This window comes from Mauremys mutica, chromosome 4 (assembly GCF_020497125.1).
Source record: "Mauremys mutica isolate MM-2020 ecotype Southern chromosome 4, ASM2049712v1, whole genome shotgun sequence".
Taxonomy (NCBI): domain Eukaryota; kingdom Metazoa; phylum Chordata; order Testudines; family Geoemydidae; genus Mauremys; species Mauremys mutica.
This window is the reverse complement of record NC_059075.1, coordinates 83,094,387-83,120,296: the sequence shown is the minus strand read 5'-3', so window position 1 is coordinate 83,120,296 and position 25,910 is coordinate 83,094,387. Positions and strand designations below refer to the sequence as shown.

Here is a 25,910-nt window from a genome sequence, read left to right as displayed (position 1 = left end):
GATAAAGTTTGAGAAATCTATAACTGAACCTGGTATCTTGCAGTATTATAAGTAACTAGAACTTCTCAGGAGAGATTATCATGCCTTCCTAGCATCCATCATCATAACAACATGCTAATTGTTTGGGCCAAACCTTGCGGTCCTTTACTTATTCCAATCAAAGTCTGGCTGAATAAGAACTGAGCAAAAACTGAATGTTGATTCATATCCTACTGCAGATTTTCCCACAGGAGAGGTATATGGAAGAGGAAAACTCAGTAAGCATCTCTGATGGATTTTCCTCCCCACTTTTCCATTGGGAAATTAAGATTTGCTTTCTCCTTCTTTGTGGCAAATGTATCCATTGGAATGGACTGTTCACAAATTTAAAAATGCCTCTAAAAGACACACGTTCAGCCACTGGATTGGAATCTGGCTTTCTGCACATAGGTCTTGAGATGTTTGTGGCTTTTAAAAATCCTATGGCATTTAATAAAATGGTTACTATAATAATAATAATACTAACCCCAATTTCCTGGCTGAATTCCAGCCTGGGCAATCACCTTCCTCATTTCTAAATATAATCCCCCTGCCATCTCAGCTGTATAAGGTATCCTTCACTTCTGGTCCCAACTTCTTTTGTTGTGTTGCGGTTAAACACTTGCTACATGTCACCCCAGAGGTGGCTGCATTTCAGTGGTGCATGAAGTGATACCTGTGAGTAGCTTGTACAGCATAGCAGACGTTTGGATTGTACGACACATTGGGATCCTTCAAGACAGAAGGTATTATGTAAATGCAAGCTATTAGTATAGCCAGTTACTATATGACAATTAGGTTACTTAGTGATGGACACCTTAAATAGACTGGACTGGAATTATTTTAAATTTGTCTGTTTTGTTTTCTTACATGCTTACATTTATGTATAGTTTGGCCATTCTTAAACAATGGCATCAGCTGGTTCTGATACATTTTAGTTAGACTATAGCAGAAAATGTTCAAGCTTAACCTCTTTTTAATATTAAAAGGTTTTAATTTCAGCATGGAATACCTTACATGCAGCATTACTTTAAAAAAAAAAAGCTTTTTTGTGATGAAGAAAGAAGATCTGAATACATTGTTTTTATTTCCCCAGCAAAAGTGGAGGGCTTTGTACTTTTTTTGTTAAATACTTTAGAAATACAGGTCTCACTCCTGTAAATTTCAGCCTAAAGTGCCAATGTATTAAAGTTCACAGTAAACATCCCTTCTGAGACCTCTTGGAAGCCAGTCAAACCATGAAAAAACAGACCTGAAATTCCTGATATTTCTCAGACCAAACCTCAAAATGAATGAAAACTTTCAGAAGAGAAGCCTTTCAGGCTTTCTTTATACATCATAAAGAAGAAGAAGAAAAGGGCATGAGCCTAATATTTTGTAAATTCTTTGCAGGTCACCTTTAAAAGTGGGATTTCTTCCAAATAGTGGGTTGTTGGGTTTTTGTTTTTGTTTTTTAAATAAACCTGAAGCTGGAACACAAAGCATTGAGCAAACTAATGGAGTACTTGTTGCTAAATTGCACTGTGTACTTACTCAGCAGAGAGTGTGTGGATTAATTTGGCATTGTTAGTCAATGCTTTGTAACGTTGTATCGCATGGTCCTTTTTTGTTTCCTTTGATTGCCATCAGAAGCGTCGACATTTGCCAGAAGAGACAGGAAACAAATGGAGACAGAGAGTTAAGACAGTCATGGCTGGGGTGAAATTGGTACATTTCATTCACATTTGTGGAGAAACTCAAACTATGAGTAATTACGGAAGACACAAATTGATTGTTTTTCTCAACAACCTTTGGTTGTTGAACCTTTAATATTCACATTCAGTTGTTATTTTCTCCTCTCTTCAGCACCCAGATAGACTGTGTTTACATGTAGTGGGGATGGCACTGCATGGCTAATCTTTGGGTTACCATATTGAATGGATGTTGCATTTTTGTAATGAAGCATGTGCCACATGTTTGACGGAGTTGCCTGCTGTTCTATCAGACAACATGCATGTAACTTTGAATGAGATATTGTTGTTCAGTACAATGTAGTGTCATCTTCTTTAATGTTACTTTCCTTTGACATTTTCTTTCTGCCTTTAAGAAATCATTCTCATTCTGCAAACTTTACAAATGAAATCAGATCAGAGATGACTTTCTAAATGAGATTGTCCTTCCCAGATAGATTGTGTGATCAAAATTAATAGAGTGATCAAATATAGTAAGTGTGATCCTGCAGAGATTTTGCATGTGAGTAACTTAACTCATGAGTAGTCGCACTGGCATCAATTTTATTCATGTGTGTAAAAGTTACTCATATTCAGATGTTCACAGGATTAGATCCATAGCGAAGCAAAATCAACCCTGGCAACGTTGCACTAAGGGCCCAATCCTGAACAGCCTCCTCCATGTGAGCAATCTATATTGCAATGGGACAACCTATAGGATTAAGTATTCCTCATGTGCGTAAGGCTTGCAGGGACAGTCCTAATGGTGCTTTATTGAAAACATATTCTAACAAAAAAAGTTTAAATCTTTTCTGGGAAAGGAAAATAAAATATTTTACACTAAGAGAAATCTAATTTCACAGCGTAATAGTTTACTTTAAGTGTGTTTCTCAAAAAAAGCGGTTCAGACTCATTTATACAATGCAGGATTTAGCACCAAATTGAAGCTGTAAGACATTTACCTGTATAAAATTGTATCTTTAAACACTGTATCCTTCTACCTTCTAACTGGTTGTGTGTTTGACTGTTTTCCTGTGCCTTGGTGTGTTTGTTACAAGAACAAATAGAAGAGATCTTTTTAGATGCTGTATTAAATTACAGGGTGGTTTTTTTTCTTTCGTATTTTAGACTGATAAAGAGAAACTGACATGGAAAGATCGTTTTCCAGCATATTTTACCAATTTTGTTGGCATTATCTTCATGGTAAGTATTTCATGGAAAATATTTAAGATTCACCTTAGTGAGTCATTGTGAAATCTGCCTTTTACAATGGGCACCTTTTTATCTAGGAGAAAAAACTACGCAATCACTTTAAAGTTTAAATCATTTGAAAATCACTTTGCTCAGGTGGTACTTGACTTTTGTTTTGCTTGTATGTCTTTCTTTCATAGTGTCTTTAATGAGGATTGGGAAACAAAAGATATATTTCTCTATAGAACTGTACACTTCCCATGCACTGCTTTGAAAGGGATGGTAATTTACCGCACATAGTCTGCTTTGGAGAGTTTGTCAGTCATGGATTCTTTTGGATTACAGGTTCCAAATTAAGTATGTCTTCTCTTACATCTGAGTCAGAGCAGTTCAAGTTCACCAGTCACATGACAACACAGGGTCTGTAACTCAGTAGATGTGCAGAAATTGCTGTAGTTATTATGACTCAGATTGTCCCTTCTCATGGTAATACCTGCAGGAGGGGTGGCTGGGGATCCCCATTCCAGAGTTCTTAACTAATTGTTCCGTGAAATTGTCTCCATGGAATAAGTCCTGGGGTCTCCAAATCTGGATACTCTAAGGGAGGCCAGGGGCATTCAAATGGAGATCATGTGCTTCCATGCCAGTTCTGCTCCTTGGTGGCTACCAACCCCTCAGCTTCTTAGCAGTACAGCTCCAGTACAGCCTCATTATCAGGGATTCCCTCTGGCCTTATCTGTCCTCCGCCTTAGTGTGTGTGTATGAGCAAGGGAAAAGATAATATAGACCCTAGGCTATATTATTTCTTCCTGGGAATCTCTGTGAGGATGAGGAAGGACAAAATTGTCCAAGGCCCTAGTCTATACTTGGCCTATCCAGTTGCTGCCCCTATTCCAGTGTGTAGACCCATGGAATGGCCTCTGAGTTGCTACACAGGTAGTTGACTCCCCACTTCTGCATTTCAGGTAAAGCAAAGAACTCATGGAAATGTTTGATTCTGGGAACAATGATCTAGGCCTACATGTAGAATAGCCCATAGTTTGGTGTTTTAATTCTTTATTTTGAATGAGTGGGCCTGCACCATTTGGGATCAGAGGACAGAAATATGTTCCTGAAGTCCTCTTAAGGCCCAATCCTGAGAGGATCTGAGTGCCTCCTGTAATTTCAGTGGGAGCTAATCACTTCTCAGGAAAGTGCTCAGTATCTTAGCGGAGCATGTTCTTAATATACTCTTCCATTTAAGCAGTGTAACAATTTAAGCAGGGCTTTTTTCCCAAAGCTTTCAGGAGTCAGCTATATTTTTCTGGGTTTTATTGTACTCTTGAAATAATATGTAGCTGATCTGCAGCACCATTACTTTTAGTTTAATCTTTGAACTCTCACAAAATTGGAGGTCTCAGAGGGACATTCAGAAGTTTAGACACAAAGAAAAGCTAAGCTGTATCACTCTCAGAAATATTCTCCTCTTCATATCTACTGGCCACATTCATTCCTGGATTTTCCTTTACAATAAGCCACTTAACACATATCCATTAATGTTATGAGCATCAATTAAAAGTGAAGTGCACCAATATTAATATAAACTATACCTCTAGCATTTGCATGTAGATTCCTTTTTATTAAGTGCTAACACCATGATATGAAATTACTGTTATGATCAAAGTGCTAGGAACAGAGGATATGTGCCAGAGCCAATTGAAGTCAATAAGAGTCCTTTCAGTGATATCAGTGGGATTGGGATCAGGCCCAGGGAGTACATGGGAGGCATTTCAGAGTTAAATCTGCTTGCTGATGAATGACAGTGGGGTGTTTTTATAACAGATAATGCCATCTTGTATTCTCAGATTGGACTGACATTTGCTATCGTGTTTGGAGTCATTATATACAGAATCTCCACTGCAGCAGCCTTAGCCCTCAGCTCAACTCCCTCTGGCCGATCTAGTGTTAGAGTAACAGTCACTGCAACTGCTGTTATTATTAATCTGGTGGTGATCATCATTCTAGATGAAGTATATGGCTGCATAGCCAGGTGGCTAACTCAGATTGGTAGGTATAAATCATTGTCAGTTCTATTAGATCAGTTATTTCGTAAAGTACAAAAACTATTTATTTACATAGCATCATTTTCTAACTTCAGACAAATGAGCAAAAACAGGAAATTCAGCCATAAGGCTTCAATTCTATCTCCTTAGCTTAAAGAAAAAACATCGAAGGGCACATGAAATTGGTTTTATTTTTAGCTGCTTTTTCTCTCCGCTGCTATTGCTCCAATTATGACTGGGCAGAGTGGTTCCGGATAAATTAAAACTCTTGTGCCCAGTCATAACTTATTTTGGGAATGCAACTTATTTTGGGTCTTTCTAAGGTTTGGTACAGATACTTTTTCTTTTTCACATCCAATCATTATTTATTTAGCACAGAAAATATAAAGCCATGGAAAAAGGAAGTGCCAAAACACTGTGGAACCAATTTTCTTGTGCTATTTTCAGACAGGACCAGAAGTAGAAGGGCCAAAAATTTTATGCAACCTCATGTTTTATGCTAGATCCATACTAATTTTACGGACACAAGTAGTTTGGCTATTGTCATTGCAAGTGAGAGTCATGGGAGTTCCAGACACAGAGTTGTTATCAAATTGGGCCTATTGTTTGAGAAATACTGTAAAGTAGGTCCCCAAATTACCTTTCTTTTTTCTCTAACCAATTTTCTTATCTTCCCCCGCCATAACTGTATGTTTAAATGTGCAGTTCTGTCATCAGTACAGCTGGCATGCTCCCATGGACTTCACTTGAGGACAGCCCTCCTGTTTTGTTATGCTCTTTTGTTGTTGTTTTTTAAAATCAGAATAAGTTATCTATGTGGCTTGTTTCTTTTCCCATTGCCTTCGGTCGGATCAGGTTTCTCCACCTCAATTTAAATATGTTCATATTTCCTTAAGGGGATAGTTGTTTGGATTACATTAGGGAGTTTTCCAAAGTCCCAACTTCGTAAACCCTTAACACTTTCCAGTCCAGAAGTTTCCTTTATGTGTGTCTTGTTTACTTCAGAGGTCCCAAAAACAGACAAGAGTTTTGAAGAGCGGCTGATCTTCAAGGCCTTCCTTCTGAAATTTGTCAATGCCTACACTCCCATTTTCTATGTTGCTTTCTTCAAAGGCCGGTGAGTAACCTAGACATGTAGTTTGAAATTATTTTTGTATGCCCATGTTCTGGTTGAGTCTTGGTGTGCAGCTAGTACTGGGAGTCTTACATACATCTAAAGATAGTGTGTGATCCATAGAATTTATCTGTCTCTCTCTCTCCTAATGCGTCCCACTTTTCTTTCTCATCTCCCCATGTTGTCTCATTTTAAGTGAAATTTGTTTTTTTTTCTTTTTTAGATGTACTTTTAAAATAAGTTTGCAGATATGTATCTGTAATACTTAGGATGTACCTAGAAAACTTAGTAAAAACTTTATAATTTAACTAATTCACCAATTAAATTTAAAACAATAAAATTAAAATATTCCAAACACAAGTACCTAAAATTGTCCTTTTTGAACTTTACTATGTGATGACAAATTATTAACTGATCCTAAAGTCCTTGTGCATGTGTAACTCTCACTCAAAGCATTAGCTATTTTACATGGAGGACTGAAGGATCAGATGTATAAAAAAGGTAGAACATAATTCCAACCATTGTTTACAAACTCTCCTAGATTTGTTGGACGTCCCGGAGACTATGTCTACATTTTTCATTCTTTCCGAATGGAAGAGGTAATCGCTATTCAGCATTGATCAAGAAAATAACAGTGAATCACGATCAAATGATTTGGCAAAAATGCTGACTTAATCTCCTTTCTTGGCTTTAGTGTGCCCCTGGTGGTTGCTTAATGGAATTGTGTATCCAGCTTAGTATTATCATGTTGGGCAAACAGCTGATTCAGAATAATCTCTTTGAGATTGGTATCCCGTAAGTAACATAGTTACCTTCATTTTATACCATACGTAAAGTACACTGCATATCAACCTTTTATGATGCAAACATCTGGCTTCTTTTGGTTTATAGTCCTCATGCAAGGAATCTGTACAGCAAGACTATGCCTGCAATATAGCTGTGCCTTTGCACCCTACAGCATTTTCAAACTCCTCGTGTATTTTTGTAACATGCAGACTTCTTTGAAAAGTGTTAAAGACTATTGATTTTATACTCTTTATAGCTGAGTTCGATGTTCAGCATTTGGTTCAGTTGTTACCAGATTTGAATATCAGTAAGTGCTGATCCCTAATTGCTTGTCTTTACCTTTGGCTTTTACACAGTTTTTGTACAGATTATGAAAACTGATGACGTAAGGCTTTTTTGTGCCTATTGAATTTAACTGTCATTCCTGAAGCTTCCAAATGGGGGTGGGGTGGGGTGTGTTTTAATGGGGAAAAAAACCTGCTAAGATGATCATTTTTGTTTTTTCCAGAAAAATGAAGAAATTAATAAGATACATCAAATTAAAGCGACAACGCTCTTTAGATCATGAGGAGCATATGAAAAAAAAACAACGCTATGAAGTGGACTATAACTTGGAGCCTTTTGCTGGGCTTACTCCAGAATACATGGAAATGAGTGAGTGAAGTGGAAAATAATTAAATTTAAACTGTAATGACTATAACTGTGGAGATGGTGAGTTGAGTTCTTTGAACTAGCAGATATGATTCATGTTACACTACTTTATAAAAATGTCCTCCCTGGCAGTAACTGAAACCCTGCTGGCTGCTACGGGTGACTAACTGGCTCATGTGGTATGGCATTATGGCCTGGATGTATGCATATCACTGTCCTAAAGTGGCTAACCTAGAGAAGAGCCCTATAACAACAGCTCAAGTGGAAAAGGGCTGGCTTCTACCTCCCATACCATACATTTGTGGTAATAGCTGACAGCCATGGTTCCATATACCTCGATACAGTACTGAAATACCAGATGTTATCTGTTGATCTTTGTTACAGTAACAGTAACACACAGTTTGAAATATACTATATTTATAGCACCATGTACATTTGGCTCCAAGAGACAAATTTTGCTCTCAGTTGCACCCGTGTACACCAGTGATAATTCCACTGAAATTAGTAGAGTTAATTCTGGTTTAAGAGAGCACAAAATTTGGCCCTGTTACCTGAATTCTGGGCTGAATCCTCACAGATACTCCAGTGATCTTACACAGATCACACACAAATTGTTATTAGTAATTAGGGCTGTCGATTAATCACAGTTAACTCACATGATTAACTCAATTGCACTGTTAAATAATAGAATACCAATTGAAATGTATTAAATATTGTGGATGATTTTCTACATTTTCATATATATTGTATTCTGGGTTGCAACTGAAATCAAAGTGTATATTATTTTTGCTTGCAAATATTTGCACTGTAAAAATGATAAAAGAAATGGTATTTTTCAATTCACTTCATACAAGTATGATAGTGCAGTCTCTTTGTCATGAAAATGCAACTTACAAATGTAGACTTTTTTTACATGACTGCACTCAAAAACAAAACCAATGTAAAATTTCAGCTCCTACAAGTCCATTCAGTCCTTCTACCTGTTCAGCCAATCGCTAAGACAAACAAGTTTGTTTACATTTAATGGAGATAATGCTGTCCTCTTCTTATTTACAATGTCACCAGAAAGTGAGAACAGGTATTTGCATGGCACTTTTGTAGCTGGCATTGCAAGGTATTTATGTGCCAGATCTGCTAATCATTTGTATGCTCCTTCAAGCTTCGGGCACCATTCCAGAGGACATACTTCCATACTGTTGATGCTTATTTAAAAAAATAAGTGTTAATTAAATTTCTAACTCAGCACCTTGTGGGAGAATTGTATGTCCCCTGCTCTGTTTTACCCACATCCTGGCATATATTTCATGTTTATAGCAATCTTGGATGATGACCCAGCATATGTTGTTCATTTTAAGAACATTTTCACTGCAGATCTCACAAAATGCAAAGAAGGTACCAATGTGAGATTTCTAAAGATAGCTACAGCACTTGACCCAACATTTAAGAATCTGAAGTGACTTCCAAAATCTGAGAGGGATGAAGTGTGGAGCTTGCTTTCAGAACTCTTAAAAAAGCAACACTCCAATGCGGAAACTACAGAACCCGAACCACCAAAAAAGAAAATCAACCTTCTGCTGGTGGCATCTGACTCAAATAATGAAAATGAACATGCGTGGGCCTGCACTGCTTTGGATCATTATCAAGCAGAATCTGTCATCAGCATGGACGGATGTCTTCTGGAATGGTGGTTGAAGCATGAAGGGACATGTGAATCTTTGCGCATCTGGCACATAAATCTCTTGCGACGCTGGCTACAACAGTGCCGTGAGAACACGTGTTCTCGCTTTCAGGTGACATTGTAAACAAGAAGCGGGTAGTATTATCTCTTGCGAATGTAACAAACGTGATTGGCTAAACAAGAAGTAGGACTGAATGGACCTGCAGGCTCTAAAATTTTACATTGTTTTATTTTTGAATGCAAGTTTTATTGTACATAATTCTACATTTGTAAGTTCAACTTTCATGATAAAGTGATTGTACTACAGTACTTGTATTAGGTGAATTGAAAACGCTACAGTACAAATACTTGTAATCAAAAATAAATTTTAAGTGAGCACTGTACACTTTGTATTCTGTGTTGTAATTGAAATCAGGATAGTTGAAAATGTAGAAAACATCCAAAAATATTTAAATAAATGACATTCTATTATTAACAGTGCAATTAATCACAATTAATTCTTTTAATCGCTTGACAGCCCTATTAGTAATTGATTAATTAATATTTAATTTAAGCATAGAGTGTCAGCTTACTATTGTTGAAGCAGTGGAAAGGTGGCTGTAATCCACCTTCCCATTCCCCTCATCCTGGAGGATGCTAAGGACTGCTCTGTGTTATGCTGGTTGCTGCAGTCTCATAATGACCATTCCAGGATTGATTGAAGTGTGGTGCATTCCAGCCCCACTCCCAGCATGACTCCTCCCTGCCTCTGTCATGCTCCCTATTCAGATGGGGAGCAGGTGGCCTAAAGCTGGCTAAACCATCTTTGCATCACTCAGGGGATTTAATTATGTCAGAAGAATTCCCAACTGCCCCTATAGGGCATCTTCGTGGTTGGTTTGTGCTGCCTGACCAGCACAAACTATCAGAACAGGGACTTATGGCTCTTTATGCTTGGATGAAGTACCAATTAATCGACTACATATTGAAATTTGTGTGAGGTATAACTCGCAAGTGTCTCTCCGTGGTTAGGGTTTGTAGAAACATTTAGGGGGAAAGCATTAATTTGTTGTAACACACCAAAGCACAGTTCATAAATACAGAGCACTCTCAGTGACACAGTTTCTCTTTTCAGTTATCCAGTTTGGATTTGTAACTTTGTTTGTTGCATCCTTCCCGCTGGCTCCTTTGTTTGCGTTGTTGAACAACATCATTGAAATACGTCTAGATGCAAAGAAATTTGTCACTGAGCTTAGAAGACCAGTTGCAGTCAGAGCAAAAGATATAGGTAAGTAAATTATCTCATGACTAGGTATTTGGTAATGTTACTCCTTTTTTTTATTTATTGATTGATGGCGGGAATTTTTTTATGCTGAGTTGGCTTAATTAACAGGAAGATCTTTATAGTACAATTGAAAACATTAGAGTGTAACTTAGCTGTGAATTGTCATAACTTATCAAAGCTTTACTTTTAAAATATTAAGAGCAGATTAATATTTTATTAAGTAAGCATAAAACATCTGAGGATCAGGAATGATCAATAAAACAGTGAGATACAGTGCATGGTTTTCCCCATCAATAGTTCTTCCTGGCCATGCAGGTTTTATTGCGGAAACAAAAGCTTCTGCATTAAAAACTCCAGTTTCTCAGCTGGGCAGGGGAGATACATAGGGGCAAAGAGGAGACTGTGTGACTGCTGAAACATGTGGGAGTTATTTCAGCTGCTTGCTTCCTGGCCAGTATGAATTCTGGGACATTGGAAGCTAGACACAGCAGCGGACCTGGCTGAAACCAGGTCCTACAGTTGCATAGAAGCACAATACCAGATCTGCTACCTGAGGTTCTCTTGATGACAGAGGAGATGAGAGATGGATTTGCCCCTGCAAACTGTTTTCCCTCATTACCAGTTAATTGGATACTGGAAATTCACAAATAGAAAACTCAATTAAAAGAATTATTCAAGTTATAGTGTAAGTCAATATGAGCAAAGAAAATCTACTGTTAATTACCATACAATGTGTTCCCCAGTTTTGAGGCATTTCTAAATGCTCCCCATTGTGTCTAGGTATTGAAGGACACGTGAGGGATTGTCTCTGTGGTCTTTTCCATTCCTTTTGTCAAGTTTTGCCATCACCATCACATCCTTTTTTCTGTAGTTTGTGTGAGTTCCCTGGCTTCTTCAGCAACTTCTGTGTTTTTGAAATGTCTGTTTATTGTAAATCAGTGCTATTGAGATCTTTTAGGAGAATTTCAGATGAACTGAGTTTCTGCCAAGGTTCCACAGGGCCAAAATATCACTTTGTCATGAAGAAAACCACACAAGGCTTGAGACAGGAATCAACAGAAAGAAAGGAGGAGCATGCATAATGAGAGGGGATGTTCTAGCCAATAGAAATCCTATGCAATCATTGGCAGTGAGCAGGGGCCTGCTCCTGCTTCCCACAATGAGCTCTTCACCAAGCACAACTTGTACACAGCCCAAGATTGGTCTTTAAACAGGAGCAGGAGATTCTGTTGATTCTGTTACAACTCTGTTGGAAAAACAGATGCATTTGTCTACTCCCCTAGTTTTTCTGAAACATGAATTAAGTCACTGTTGCTAAATAGAGATATACTAACAATGACCAGATTTAGAATAAATGATGAGAAAGGTGGAGTTGACTGTATGCTTATTCATAGGTGCTAGAACTATGAGTGCTGCCGCACCACCTGATTTGAAGTGGTTTCCATCATATACATGATTCACAGTTTGATTTAATGCCTCTCAGCAACCCCACTATACAATTTGTTTCAGCACTCCTCCTGTACTTATTAGTTGCTCAGGGTTTATCTTAATTGCATAGGATTTTCTAGGTTACAAGGTGCTAGTCTCTGGAAACTTTATGTATAGTAAATACACACCAAACCAGTAGATGTTAGACAATTCATCTTGAGTGTCTAAGGGCTACAGAAGCTCAAGTCCCAGCTGAGGTGCTGTTTTGTCATGAACTGTGGCCTTATACATCCAGATACCAGAGTCATTGGCACAGATCAAACCTGGGACATTCAGCACCAAAAGCACAGGCCCCTAGTACATGAGCTAAAGGAGAACTCTTTTACCTGTGATTAGTAACCAGAAGGTTGTTACAATCCTGGGGAACAGTCGCTGGTAGGGTGCGTTATCAGATACACAAAATCAGTGTGTTATACCAAGACACCACAGAATGTAAGGAGAGACTGGGCAGTGAGCCTGGATGATCTTTGTGCATCGTCCTTCCACCACACCCCCAAAGTTGATACTAAATTAATATGCTGTCAGTATAGCTTTTGAATGCACAGCCTCCATACTGTAGAAACCAGGCTCAGTGGTTCCCAGATACAGTGAAGTGGGCAGCAAGGAGAAACCTTACCAGAGTGGCTCCATTGGAACCATGCTGCTGGTGAGGAGGGCAGAGGCAATGCAAAGAAATAAGGCATCCATGTGGAAAGCCCTGGTTTATGACAGATCCCTTAAGATTGGTACTCTCAACCGAGCAATATATTCTGCAAAGGGATCTTCTGTGGAGATTCTAGTTCCCCATGTGTCATTTTTTCCTCCTTCCTACCAAAAATTATTTGGGCCCATTTGATCAAACTTCATGATTTTTTTCCATATGTACCCGCTACTCTCTTCAATTTTGCAGTAACCTTGCCTTCCCTTCCCTTCCCTCACAAAAGAGTGGCTGCTCGGGTGCTTTTAAAAATGAGGCAGGTGTCTAAATACGGATGTATGGAGCCATATTTTAGGTTCCTGTTGGTTTCTGTTGTATGAAATTGGGTTTGTTACAAACTGAAGACATTAAAAGCCTAAATAAAGCTGTAGTGATGTGCAATCATGAGACGTGGCAGATACATGATATTTTCAGTTAACAATGATAAGTTTAACAATCTGAAAGCATTTACAACCATGTTTGTCTTTCCCTTAGGAATCTGGTATAATATCCTCAGAGGTGTAGGAAAACTTGCTGTAATAATAAATGTAAGTAATTCTTTATCGGTAAAATTTGAATGCAATGGGCCTGATTCTCCACTCCATTACACTGGTTTTCTTCTAACTAATCTCCACTGAAGTCAGTGGAGTCACATGATTTAAAGCAAGCTAATGGACTAGAGAATCAGGTCCAGGGTTTAGTTTTACATTGTCACAGTGTATCATATATTATTTATGCATTATAAAAACTTGCAAAATTAAAAGGTTCAGCACTAAACACTAATTGGCAATAAAAGCCATAGTAAACATAATCAGTGGTAGCCTTGCGTCTTTTTCCAGACTATTTTTACTGCATCTGCTGACCTTAAACTAGCTTTGCTTCCTAGTAGTCTAGATATTTTGCAAGTATCTTTCCTTGACCACATTTTTAAACAAACGCGAATGAAAAAAACCTGTCACCCCTCTACACTTATTGGGCCAGATCTTCAACTGGTGTACATCAGTTTAGCTTGACTGCATTCAGTTTACACCACCTCGGGATCTGGCTCTTAATGATGTGTTCCTATTAGGAAGATGTGATATGATCCATGTCTTTAGGACTCTGTGTAGCTACAGAAATGAATAAGAATGTTTTCGTTCACTTCAGGGAATGCAGACTAGGCTCTTAGGAAAACATGCAAGACTACTTCGATGTGTCATACAATCAGACTGCTTTGGATCATTTGAGTCTTCAGAAAACTTTTAGACTGGGGTTAAAACAGTAGAATAGCTCTGACTTTCGTTTACATTTACACATTTTTCTGTGTTTGTGTCTGTGTATATATTAAACACAGGGCCGCCGAGAGCGGGTTCAGGCCCTGGTGAAAAAAAAATTTTGGGCCCCCCAGCAAAGGCAGACTGGCTAAACAGGGCCGACGAAGCCAGGCCCCGGGCCCCCTTCTGGATCACCGGGCCCCGGTAATTTATACCGGCTTCCCTCCCCTGTCATCAGCCCTGATTACATGTGTTACACAAACAAACACTATTTCATCTCACAGTCCCTTCACACCCAACAAAAGTTAGATCTGTGTCAAAGTTACAAACAAGGTGAAAAGAGGGTCTAGAAACAACAAAAGAGGAGACAATGCTGGACATGTGGCTCGTCTTGAATACTGTGCATCTGTGGAGTCTCTGGTTTTCTCCCAGCCTTAAGTTCTAAGGATGTGATTTCCCTTTACATTATCTTATAAATAGATCTGAATGAAATCTTTCAACCAAAACTTTTTTCAGGAAAAAAATGCAGATTTGGGTCAACTGAAACATTGTGCAAATTTGTATAGATTTTGTTGTATTGCTTTGGGCCAAAAAAAAAATAACCTACAAAAAATTCTGAAAAAGTACAAATGTTTCATTTCAAATGAAACATTTTGATTCAAAATGACTTTTTGTTTTGACATTACCTTGAATTTCATTTTGTACAAATTAAAAAAGAGAGGCTCAAAATCAAAATAAAGCCTTTTGTTTTGAGTAGAACAAAACATTTTCTATGACCCAAAATGATTTTTTTTAACTTTTCTATTCATTAAAAGTTTTGAAAATTTTCATTTTCAGGTCAACCCAAAATTATTTTCTTGAATTTTGAGACTTGACAGAACTAAACAAATCTATTATTTGTACATCTCTACTTTTAAACTCCTACTCTAGCTACTAGACAGTTGTCACTGTGGAGTCTTCTTCCAACTGGAATGAGAAGATGAGAGGCCACGCAGAGGCCTGTGCCACTCTTGAAGTGGTCCTCAGGATAGCAAAGAGTATATAGCCCATCACCGTCCCTCCAAGCAGGCTAGCTCCACCATGTACCTCAGTAACTTGAGAAGTGATTTCTCCACTGAAGACTGATCCAAAACCCATTGAAATCAATAGAAAGACTTCCACTGATTTCAGAGGACTTTGGATCAAGCCCTTATTTCCAAGCAGGGAAGTCTCACAGAGGCAGCACCTAGAATTGCTGGCAGAGCTAGTTCCCAATCTGTCTTATATTTTGGTGTGCTGCCTTTAATTTCCCCTTTCTCATCTTTCCTGCTTCTCTTCTTTTGCCTTAGAAAATTCTTCCTATTCTCCCACATTCCTCCCTGCAATCTCTCTTCAGGCATTACCCACTGCTGTTCTCCTTACTTTAATCTACTCTCTGTTTTCTATCTTCGCATAAGTAAAACTTTCTGTACTGCACATACATGAGCTGCATGCAAATTACAATCTCTTTCATGATAGCAATAAATGAGAAAAGCCAAAGATATTGAGAACACAACTAAATTGGCTTTCCTTGTATTCTGTGTATCACGCTTATTTATAAAACCTGAGGATAATACGAAATTTTAGTGACTGTAGAAAGACCATCTTGCCCAGCATGCTTGCTGTTTTATCTTGATCTAGTTAAAAACCTCATTAAAATTAACAGATTTTTGCAAAGCAGAGGGCATTCAAAGAGTTGATTCACCATAAGTTATTTGCAGCACATAAAAGTACATCCAGAGCAATCAATCAGAGCTTATACAATCCATCTGGGACCAGTTGTAATTGGAGCAGAGGGAAACAGCATGGTGTTTTTGCTTTTTAGCAATGTTATTTTGTACAGTCATAGACTTAATATAATTAATACGTGACAGCAAAGCACAGTAAAATCTAAGACACCTTTAAGATTGGAAACATTACTGGTATTTAATAAGAAAAATACCTGCTATTTATTTATTCTACTCATTTATCTAAGAATAGCAAAAGACCAAAACAAAACAAAAAAACCAACCCTGCAGTCTAAGAAACTCTAGAATCTGACTCTGATCTGATTGATCAAGTTGTAGTGATCTTTAGCAGCTTTTGCTACAAGGAGATCTTGTTCCCTTTTTGTTGTGATCAGCTATTTGATATGCAGGGCCAGCTGAAACACATCTGGGGTCTCTGCAAGATCATTTATTTAGAGGCCCCATCTTCAAGGCCCAAGTTCGGTCTGCAATCTTCTCTTTCTGTCTACTCTAAACACAGAATGTGAGGGCTTGTGATAGGGGTTGGGAGGGAGCTGAAGTGGGAACAGAAAAAGTAGTGTGTCCGGGACTGGTACATGTGTTTGTGGAATTCGAGGAATAGCGGATAGAGGTTTTGTGCTACATAAGGGTGATGGGGACTGAAAAACGAAAAAGGGGACAATGTCTGGATTCCCCAGGGAGCTCAAGTTATTTACATAGAGATCTCAGCCAACATGAAACTACTTATAGTTGACATCACGCAGCTCTGGAACTTGAGCAGCAAACATCACATTGATGGGGTTTCCATATCCTTAGTGTCCATTGGGCTGCAGACTTAGCCTTATTGTCTGAATCAGCCCACTGCATAACATTTCTTCGACTCATAAGCATTATGTGGGGAAGATACACTTGCGTATATTATCCACTAAGCATTTCCTGAATATTGCATTCATTCTTTACTCTTATGGCTTAGGCATTTGTGATCTCATTCACATCTGACTTCATTCCACGCCTCGTGTACCTGTATATGTACAGTGAGAATGGCACCATGCATGGCTTCGTGAACCATACACTATCCTCTTTTAATGTCAGCGATTTTCAAGGAGGAACAGCTCCAAATGACCCAATGGAACTTGGCTACGAGATTCGGATATGCAGGTACTCTCTTGAATGATAGCCATTTTAAATTATTTTCCCTGTTGAATGGAAGTACTAGCTTCTTCATGTGTCTGGTGGGACTCATAGTTAAACGGTCACATACCACCTGATTTAGGTCCTGTTGTAGTCTATTGGCAGCTCAGTCTTCTTTATCCTATATATAGAGCAGTTACCATTGAAATCTTTGCATATAGGTAAAGTTACCACAGCACTTGCAGCATATGCATTGCTTAGTTTGAAAAAATGAGCTTACCATGTAAATGTTAAAAACTTGTCAGGGCATTTGCAAAGTGTTTATTGCTGACTAAGTATTTGTCAACTATTTGTGTTAGAGGAGGGATCAAACAAAAATACAAACCCAAGCCTCCAACATTGTATGTAACTCTTCTATCCAACTTCATGATCTAGCATGATTGGTGAGTTTAGGAGTTTACAAAGTCATAACCACCATCCTTCCAGCTCAGGATAGGGCAACACCACTTCTTAATCATCCAAAGCTGCTGGTAGATCAGTGCAAGGCACTTTTCTCCTTTGCTTGACCAAAAAGCCTCTGCATCACTTCCAGTCACTACAGAACTAAAGGGAGATACTGGTAATCATATGAGGGTCTTCTGGAACATGCTAGTTCCAGGATAGTGCCAGTTTACTGAGATGATCTTATGTTTCCATGATTATATTTTTGAGGCTTGTAAAATATCACATCATAATGTTGTGCTGTGACATGATGTTTTGATGCAGTCCCTTCACAGCATACTGATGCTTTGGGGCAACAAGATGACATTTTGCCAAGATGTCACAATATTGCATCATGATTCAACTTGGCAGGAATCGATTTAAATCGTTAGATATCGGTAAACATCTATTTCAACTGCCGCATTGAAATAGACAGGGGGAAAAATATCCATTGGTTACAAATGATGCAAGTGCAGCCTCCCCCATGCACCTTGTGTCTGCAAAGATTGGATGTCTCTGGCTCTGCAGCAGTGCAGAGAGACATCTACTGCCTTGCTGTCATAGAAGTGAGGGAATGGGGCCATGGCAGAGAAGCTGCAGAGACCCTCTATGTGGCTATCGGGCCAGTGATGCTGGATCCCTTCAGCACAAAGTACAAGGAAGGCTATGGTCCTGGTGGGGTGGGGCAGAGCAGAATATTTCAGCTGGTCAAGAAATCTGGGTCAACATTGAAATGCATTCTTTGCCTAGGCTAACTTAGATATGCATCAGCTTCAAAATGTTCTCAAAGCCTGCAATTGGGGATCAAAGCCAAGAGCAGCAATGAGAGCAATTCAAACAGCAAAGATAAGGACAAAGATTGGAGACATTACAGAAAAAAGTACAGGATTTTGGTCTGTTTCTATTGGAAAATGACAGAAATTGACAAGAGGGGGAAAAAGGTAGATCAGAGTTTTTCTTAATTTATACTATTTACAACTATCGAAGAAATCAAAAGTTACTTTAATATGCCTATTAAAATTAAAAATCACTTTTATTGTGACATGAAAGTGAAAACCAAGTAGAATCAGCAAAGTTATCTCCTCTTGCCTACCTTTTCTTTCCTCTGTATCCCTGAGGTGATCTCATTCCATCTTTTCTCTCACACTCCCTTTCTTCTTGTAAAATCACATTTCAGAATATGGAGATATAATTCCTGCATACATATTTAATAGAATGGTGCTAATTTAAATTCTTCCATTTTTTGGTCAGGATACTTTTTAAAAACAAAATAAAATTGCTGTTGATACATCAGATTCATCGAATATATAAGCCAGTGCTATGATGAAATTCTTCTTTCATATCCACTCAGCAAGAGCTTGATCCAATCTTCTGTTCTTCCTATGCGTGGAAATCTAAATATTGGAGTTCTGATCCACCATATCAATCTGAGATCAGTATTTTGCTCTTATAGCTGAACCTGAGACATAAAATACCTCCCAAACTTGGAAGAAGTTGAGGTTGTGATCTGAATTTTGCAGCTTAGCCCCTCTTTACTCTGAGTTTATATTGTTCATACTGATCAGAAAGCATAAACATTTAAGAGTCGTCATCTTCTAATCCACATAAAATTTGAAGGCTGTGTGTTTGTTTTGTCTTGTTTGGCTGGATTTTTACACAGCCTTTTCTGTAAGAGGGATTTGTATCAAGAAGGTCTGAATTAGTGTTTAATGCATACTCTGTACTAAATCCTAATTGTGTGAACATTTTAAAATAACATACTTGATTTATGATGTCTTGTTTTACAGATACAAAGATTACCGAGAACCCCCATGGTCTGAAAACAAATATGAAATTTCAAAGGACTTCTGGGCTGTCCTAGCAGCAAGATTAGCATTTGTGATAGTTTTTCAGGTACAGTTTGATGTAAAGCTTTTCAGACTCCTAACAAGGAAAGAGACATCACATATACATACATAAAACTATTCCTTAACTAAATGAGATGAGAGTCCACTGAATATCATTTACCAGTCAAAGGTCCTCCCTGAGGGCACTGATCTTCACAACCTTCTCAAGCATGATGCAAAGCCACAGAACAGCCACAGGATGTATTCCCCCACAGGGATACACTGCTCGCTGCACCACATGCAGTGTATGTAGACCAGTAACTTTAATGAGAGGTGAGGCATCACTCAGATCCCATTTAAATCCTACAAGCAGGGGTTAAGAAAGGATTTAAGAGCAGACTTGGAGTAACCAATGTGCACTCAGTACACTTGCACATGGCCCCCAACATAGGGGGTGCTCTGCTCACCGGATTTGATGGCATTGCAATCAGGGGCGGCTCCAGGCCACAGCACGCCAAGCGCGTGCTTGGGGCGGTGAGCCGCAGGGGGCGCTCTGCCGGCGCCGCGAGGGCGGCAGGCAGGCTGCCTTCGGCGGCTCACCTGCGGAGGGTCCGCTGGTCCCGCGGCTTTGGCAGACCTCCTGCAGGTGAGCCGCCGAAGGCGGCCTGTCTGCCGTGCTTGGGGCGGCAAAATACCTAGAGCCGCCCCTGATTGCAATGGGCCAAACTTGAGTGGCGCTGTGATCCCACGTGCCATGTAAAAATGATACTCATTCAAATTTGGCCTGGCCGCCTGCCCGTCTTGTCCTGCGAGCGCGAGGCAGGCAGTGGGAGTGAAGAGTCACTGGGCAGCCAGCATTAGGAGGAGCCTCCCTAGCCCAGGACAGCAGCAGAGTGCTGGGCTGGGACGGGGGTCCCACTGGTGAGTCCCCAGGAAGATCCCAAGGCAGAGGGTGAGGGACTGGGGGTAAGTTGTTGGTGGTCTATTGGGCAAGTGGGAAGGGATTTAGGGCTGTGGGTGAGGGATGGAGGCAAGTGGGGAATGTTAAGCAGTGGGGTGAATTGTAAGGGTTGTTGGAGGACAGTGGGGCATGTTGGGGGGCCAGGATGAGGGGGCAATGGCAACTGGGGTTGTGGTTCTGGGGGCTTCAGTGGGGAGGGATGTATGTCAGGGCTGATGGGATACATGGGAGGCTGTCAGGAGAAGTGGGGTCTGGGGAAGAGTTGTTGAGGTATATATTGGTCGGGAGGTGCATTCGGGGCTCGGTGTGGTAGGTATGTATGGGTTGGGTGTGCTTCCTGAACCACCCTCTATTCATGTTGTGCAAATCTGGCAGCAGCTGGAGCAAAGCTCGAGCAGTCACAGCATCCCTCAGGTTTGGCCCAGCCACTTCCTCTGTTATGACAGCAGATGAGGTGTGGCAGTCACTGGGCCTAATTTGAACCTCACCACTCCCAAGTTCATGTGCTCGCCTTTCTGTGGGCGGCCCAATGCAGCCTAATGGCCTCCCTCCACGCAATCACCCCTTGGGTAGTGTGCCCTAATGGCCAGAGTCCATATAAATTACTCCCAGCATTGTAGCAGTGTGGCCCAATGCCAGAGTCCATATAATTTCCCCCCTCGCAGGTGGCGTAGTGTGGCCTAGCAGCCAGAGTCCGGGTAACCAAGTATTAGGGTAGTGTGGCCCAAGGGCCAGAGCCCATATAATCACCCCTCTCAGACAAGGTAGTGTGGCATAGTGGCCAGAGTCCATCTGATTCCCATGGTGTGAGGCTGGTAGGGGGACCCAGGCCCACGCTCTTCACCGGGTCCTGACTCAGGGCTCTGGTAGTGGCAAGTTCTCCTTGCCACCAGCTCGGTGGGATCCACCCGAAACATGCCCGAGCATCTGTGTGGCTCTAATGCTGTTTTCCTCTAAAGTTCCCCTGGGTCATTTCCTACCATAAACTCTGGGTTCTCTGCTTTGGGGGATCCTCCGTTCTATTGCCCTCCTATGACGTACTCGTCTGGGCATCAGGGTGCATCCCAGCTTGGCTGGCTTCTGGAGCACAGACTGTCCCTCCTTGGAAGCTGGCGGCGTGCCTCCTTCTCCTCCAGCGGACAGCCCAGACTGAGCAGCTCTGCAGGCTTTTATACTTGTTCTCCAGTTGGAGCATGCCCAGCTGAGCCTCAGAGGCATGGCTTCCTCTGCTAGGCAGGAAGGGTTAACCCCTGTGGTACCAATGCGGTGCCGCTCTGCCCCATCACAGTCCCCAATTTCCATAGAACACAGGGCCTCAAAATTCTTTAAATCAAGCCTGCTTAAATGGTACATAGGCTGCTATGCTGGTCCTGAGTGGATTTCATCACGAGTCATTTCTGGAGCAGGCCAAAAAATGAATTTCTAGCCATGGGAAACGCTAAGATTTCAAAATTTTGATTTCCTCCGAAATTGGGAGGAAAAAAGCCAAGATCTCTGCATTTTTTGCTAAATAAATATATTTCATATAATGGATTACATAAACATCAAAATTGAAGTCAAAACTAAATATTTGACCTTATTGAACTGTTTTGATACTATTCCATCAACATTTTTGACAAAATGGTTATGTTCCCATGAAATGTTCTGTTTTGTCAAATCAGCATTTTGTAACAGTGAACTGTTCCGTCAGAAAATCTCAGCCTTCTTAGTCATTTTTCATGCACTGTTAATGTCAAGCATAAAGAGCCATATACCATCTACAATATTTCCCTCTGTCTTCTCATTACTGTATATTTTCTGCATCAGTCAGGGAGACCTATCCCTGCCATTTTTCCCTACGTCGCCTAATATTTATGGAAAAGTGATGGTAAAGCTAAATAGCTGACACATGGAACTTTCAACATGCTTGTGACAAAGAGAAAGGCCCAGCCTAGAATATTGTCCCTTCTGAACGACAACAAAAATCTAAATATCTCTGTATATTTTCATTTCATTTGACCTTGCTAACGTTTTCTTAAAATCTATTTTTCAGAACTTGGTCATGTTTATGAGTGACTTTGTGGACTGGATTATCCCAGACATTCCCAAGGATATTAGTCAGCAGATTCATAAAGAGAAAGTTCTCATGGTGGAGGTGTTCATGAAAGAAGAACAGGGAAAGCTGCAAATGCTAGAAACCTGGAAAGACAAAGACATGAAAAAAGGTGAAAACTGTAACCACCACAGCCCCAAGCTCTCAAGGAGCCAAAGCGGGAGCATGTCCTCCTGCCATTCATATCACATTGATGTATAGAAGAGGAGGGTAGTTTTGTTTTGTTGAGGCATTCCATTGATAAACAAGCCATCACTTAAAGGGCAAGACTTGATTTATGGACACCCAGGTGAATGTTTAAGTATGTGCAACCATTTTGCTCCCATCTTTGCGAGAAGTGCACTTCTTACAAATATGGAAGGCCACATTCTATTTTGGATAGGATTTTTTTTTTAAGTAACGCAGGGAATTTTTATATTTCATAGTTAGATAACACTGTGGATGTTAGTGTGTGTTAACAAAATGCTGGTACTTAAAAATGTTCTCTGAGAATCTGACTTTAGCTTATTAATTAAGAAATAACCAAAGTAAATTTCAAATAATAATTTTAAATCTTTTTGGCAGTCCATTCCTGAAAGGCTTCGAGCAGATTTCCAAAATATATGCAAAGTCAATTTTACAATGTGCTCTAGCATTTCATTTAACAGGAGAAAGGAAACAATATAAACCTTATATGGCATCTTCAATTTCAAAAGATGCAGCTCAGCTCCCCTGGCAGACATAATCTGGATTTGAACCTGCAGATCCTAGGCAAACAAAACTCCCATTGCAGTCACTAGGCTATATACACTGAAGCTGATGCAGGGTAAATTACCCATTGGGAGATTCACCCCATCAACAGGGAAGCGGGGAGGAGAGAATAGCTTTTATTTTATTTTTTATTTTTAAAGCTGGGACTCCATAGGGATCCTGCTAGCAGTCTGCTGTGCCCTAGAGTCTTCCATTTGGGCACTTCCCCACTCAGAAAAATGAGAAGATGAAGTCAGCACAGACCATGTTAACCTTAATCCCAACTCTGCGCACCACTGACAGCTCTTCACTGACCCGAAAAGCTCATCAGGTGAATGATTCATGTTGATGCAGGTGCTCCGGTGCCCTAGACAGTATTGTGGTCTTGTTATAGTCTACTAAGGGTTCTGAAGCAGTAGCAGCACAGCAGCAGCACAATTTCATAGGATTTCCCAGCAGCCAGAGCACTGTGGAGCATTTTCAAAAGTGTCCTGAATTAATGAGCACATGTATAGCTACAGTAATTTACACTGCCCTGCCTAATATCTAGGCACCATCGTTGCTGAAAGGATACACCGAATCCACCTTTCCCCACCAGCTCCTTCTCTACAGCTCACTCTCCTTTGCAATGAAGAGGAGGTCACACCATCACAGCCACTTTGCTTGGCTACAGTCTCCCCAACATGGCAGACTTTCTGATCCTAATAACATCTACCACAGACTATGCCAGGAAGAGTAAGGGTAGATTCTGTGTGAATATGATCTTATTGTCTTTAATGGAAGTTTTGCCTACTCTGGAACTACAGGACCAGAACTTCAATTAGAGGACTTTTATTTTGTCTTAAAATATGTTATCTTATATATAATATATATGTCATTTCCTTAAAATAAATCTAAAATCCTTATCTGGAATGCATATCCAGACCCCATCAGTGCAACTCTTTTCATGTATAGTACATTTTTAGTTAAAGGTTTGTCTAGTGATAAACTACACTTCCAAATAATATTGGTGCAATTAACCTCATTCCCTTTAACACCTTCTCTTGTCCATGGCACTTATACTGAAAACAGGAAGCTAAACAATAAACTAAACCAAATAACAAATAAAAACAAAACTTTCAGTCTATCTACTGTATGGTTTGTTACAAAACCAAATGTCAAAAGACTTATACTTCATGAAAATAAGTGGGGTGGGGTGTCTTTTTGCTTTTGTTTGCCAAAGTAATTTAAAGATTTAAAACAGAACTTTAAAAATATCACACTTTGTTTTGTAATATTTATTGGTTTTACTATAAAGTATGTGATTACCTCCAGATGTTTTTTTCTGTAGTCTGTTCAAAAAGACACCAGAAGAGAAATTATGTGGAAAGAAGTGAATTATAATAACCAAATATTGTTAAAACTAATTTAAAATATTGATCCAACCAAAGATTTTTATTAATAAAGGGCTTATATTTTGTTAATGCTTGTTTCTCTAATATTTTGACTTGCAGGAATGTCACTATTTTTTTAAATTATAATTTGAGATGTTTAGTAAAATAGGGCCAAATCCTGTCTGATTTATTCTCACACAGAGTAAGCACTGTGCCTGGTAGTACCTGTATGCAAAATCAGGCTCACTGACTGCAGCAGAGTCACTAGTATGAGTAAGACAAGCAGAGGTTTGTCCATACTCCATATAGAAAATATAATCTTTATTTCATTTATTAATAACCTAAAAAGTCTAGAAAAAAAGATAAATGTTAGGGAACTTACTCTGAAGGAATTTCAACTGTAAATAATTTATCTAATATTCCTGGCTTAATACTGACATTCCTGTAAATAGTAAACTATACCCAAGTACATATTTGTCATAAATTTTATTTGCTGAAATCATAAGAGTAACTGATGGTTATACTTTCTTTTGTACAGTAAATTGTTTGTTTGAAATGAGATTTTGTATATAAATACTGTATTACTACTTAGATGACTATATAAAAATCCTTTCATGGAAACCATTTTTTAAGAAAAGGAAATGCTTTAATTTTTTTGTTGAACATTTATTCAGAATAAATTTAAATATACAAGAGTTTCTCCTGTGGGACAGATTCTATTCCCCGTCATCACTACAGACTGTGTGCAAACATGAGTATTGTTGGACTTGAGAGACGTGGAAAATGAGTTGAATGAATGCACTACAGTTTGCATAAATGTAGTAATATTGTTACATGCACTAATCTTTACACCAATGGTGGGCAACCCGCAGGCTGCACGCGGGCTGTGAAGGTAATCTGCTGGCGGGTCGCAAGACAGTTTGTTTATATTGACCATCTGCAGGCACGGCCACCCGCAGCTCCGAGTGGCTGCGGTTCACTGTTCTCAGCCAGTGGGAGCCGCGGGAAGTGGTGCGGGCCTCAGGGAGGCGCTGGCCACCATTTCTCGCAGCTCCCATTGGCCGGGAACAGCGAACCGCGGCCACTCTGGGAGCTGTTTGCAGCCATGCCTGCAGACGGTCAATGTAAACAATGTCTTGCGGCCCGTCAGCGGATTACCCGGACAGGCCGCCCACCACTGCTTTACACTGTGCTTTGTCTGTGTGGGCATTAGTGACAAGAGCTGAGAAATCGTTCTGCCATTATACATGAACCAATCCATTTATAGATACTATTGTAAGCAGAGCTGGTGCTAGGCATAAGCAGACTAAGCAATTGCTTAGGGCCCTGAGCAGTTGTGGGGGGGGGAGGCTCTATTAATTATTAAAGTGTTGGGGGAGCAAAATATTCCTGCTGACGGCCCTCAATGGACTAGCACCAGCACTGATTGTAAGCTCCTTGTGTGAGATGCTGACTGCCCTTATCTCCTATTGACTTCAGTCAGAGCTGAGGCTGCTCAGCACCTAAGAGTCTTCATTAGCATAATTTTAATTGGACTCCTGGCAATGATATGTGTTTGAATAGCAGGTAAAAATGTTATTGTATCAAAAGGGTAAAACTAAAGCAGTAACACTGGATCATTGGCTCAAATCTCTTTGCTTAACCCATTTTAGATTGTGGAAGAGTGGAGAAGATAAAAGGGGTAGATTGTGCAGATTATATCC

General features: G+C 39.8%; 1 protein-coding gene across 1 annotated transcript in view; it reads left to right on the top strand.

The window, feature by feature from the left end:
* The window catches only part of ANO1 (anoctamin 1), a 120,422-nt gene extending 96,896 nt beyond the window's left edge, over positions 1-23,526 (top strand). The window contains exons 20-30 of the mRNA XM_045017022.1: positions 2,856-2,930; positions 4,763-4,964; positions 5,966-6,077; positions 6,616-6,673; positions 6,769-6,869; positions 7,369-7,514; positions 10,304-10,456; positions 13,113-13,165; positions 16,589-16,773; positions 19,014-19,119; positions 22,046-23,526. Coding sequence (XP_044872957.1) covers positions 2,856-2,930; positions 4,763-4,964; positions 5,966-6,077; positions 6,616-6,673; positions 6,769-6,869; positions 7,369-7,514; positions 10,304-10,456; positions 13,113-13,165; positions 16,589-16,773; positions 19,014-19,119; positions 22,046-22,306 — 1,452 coding nt within the window. The 3' untranslated portion in view covers positions 22,307-23,526. The remainder of the gene's footprint in view (positions 1-2,855; positions 2,931-4,762; positions 4,965-5,965; positions 6,078-6,615; positions 6,674-6,768; positions 6,870-7,368; positions 7,515-10,303; positions 10,457-13,112; positions 13,166-16,588; positions 16,774-19,013; positions 19,120-22,045) is intronic.
* Positions 23,527-25,910: the final 2,384 nt, after the last annotated feature.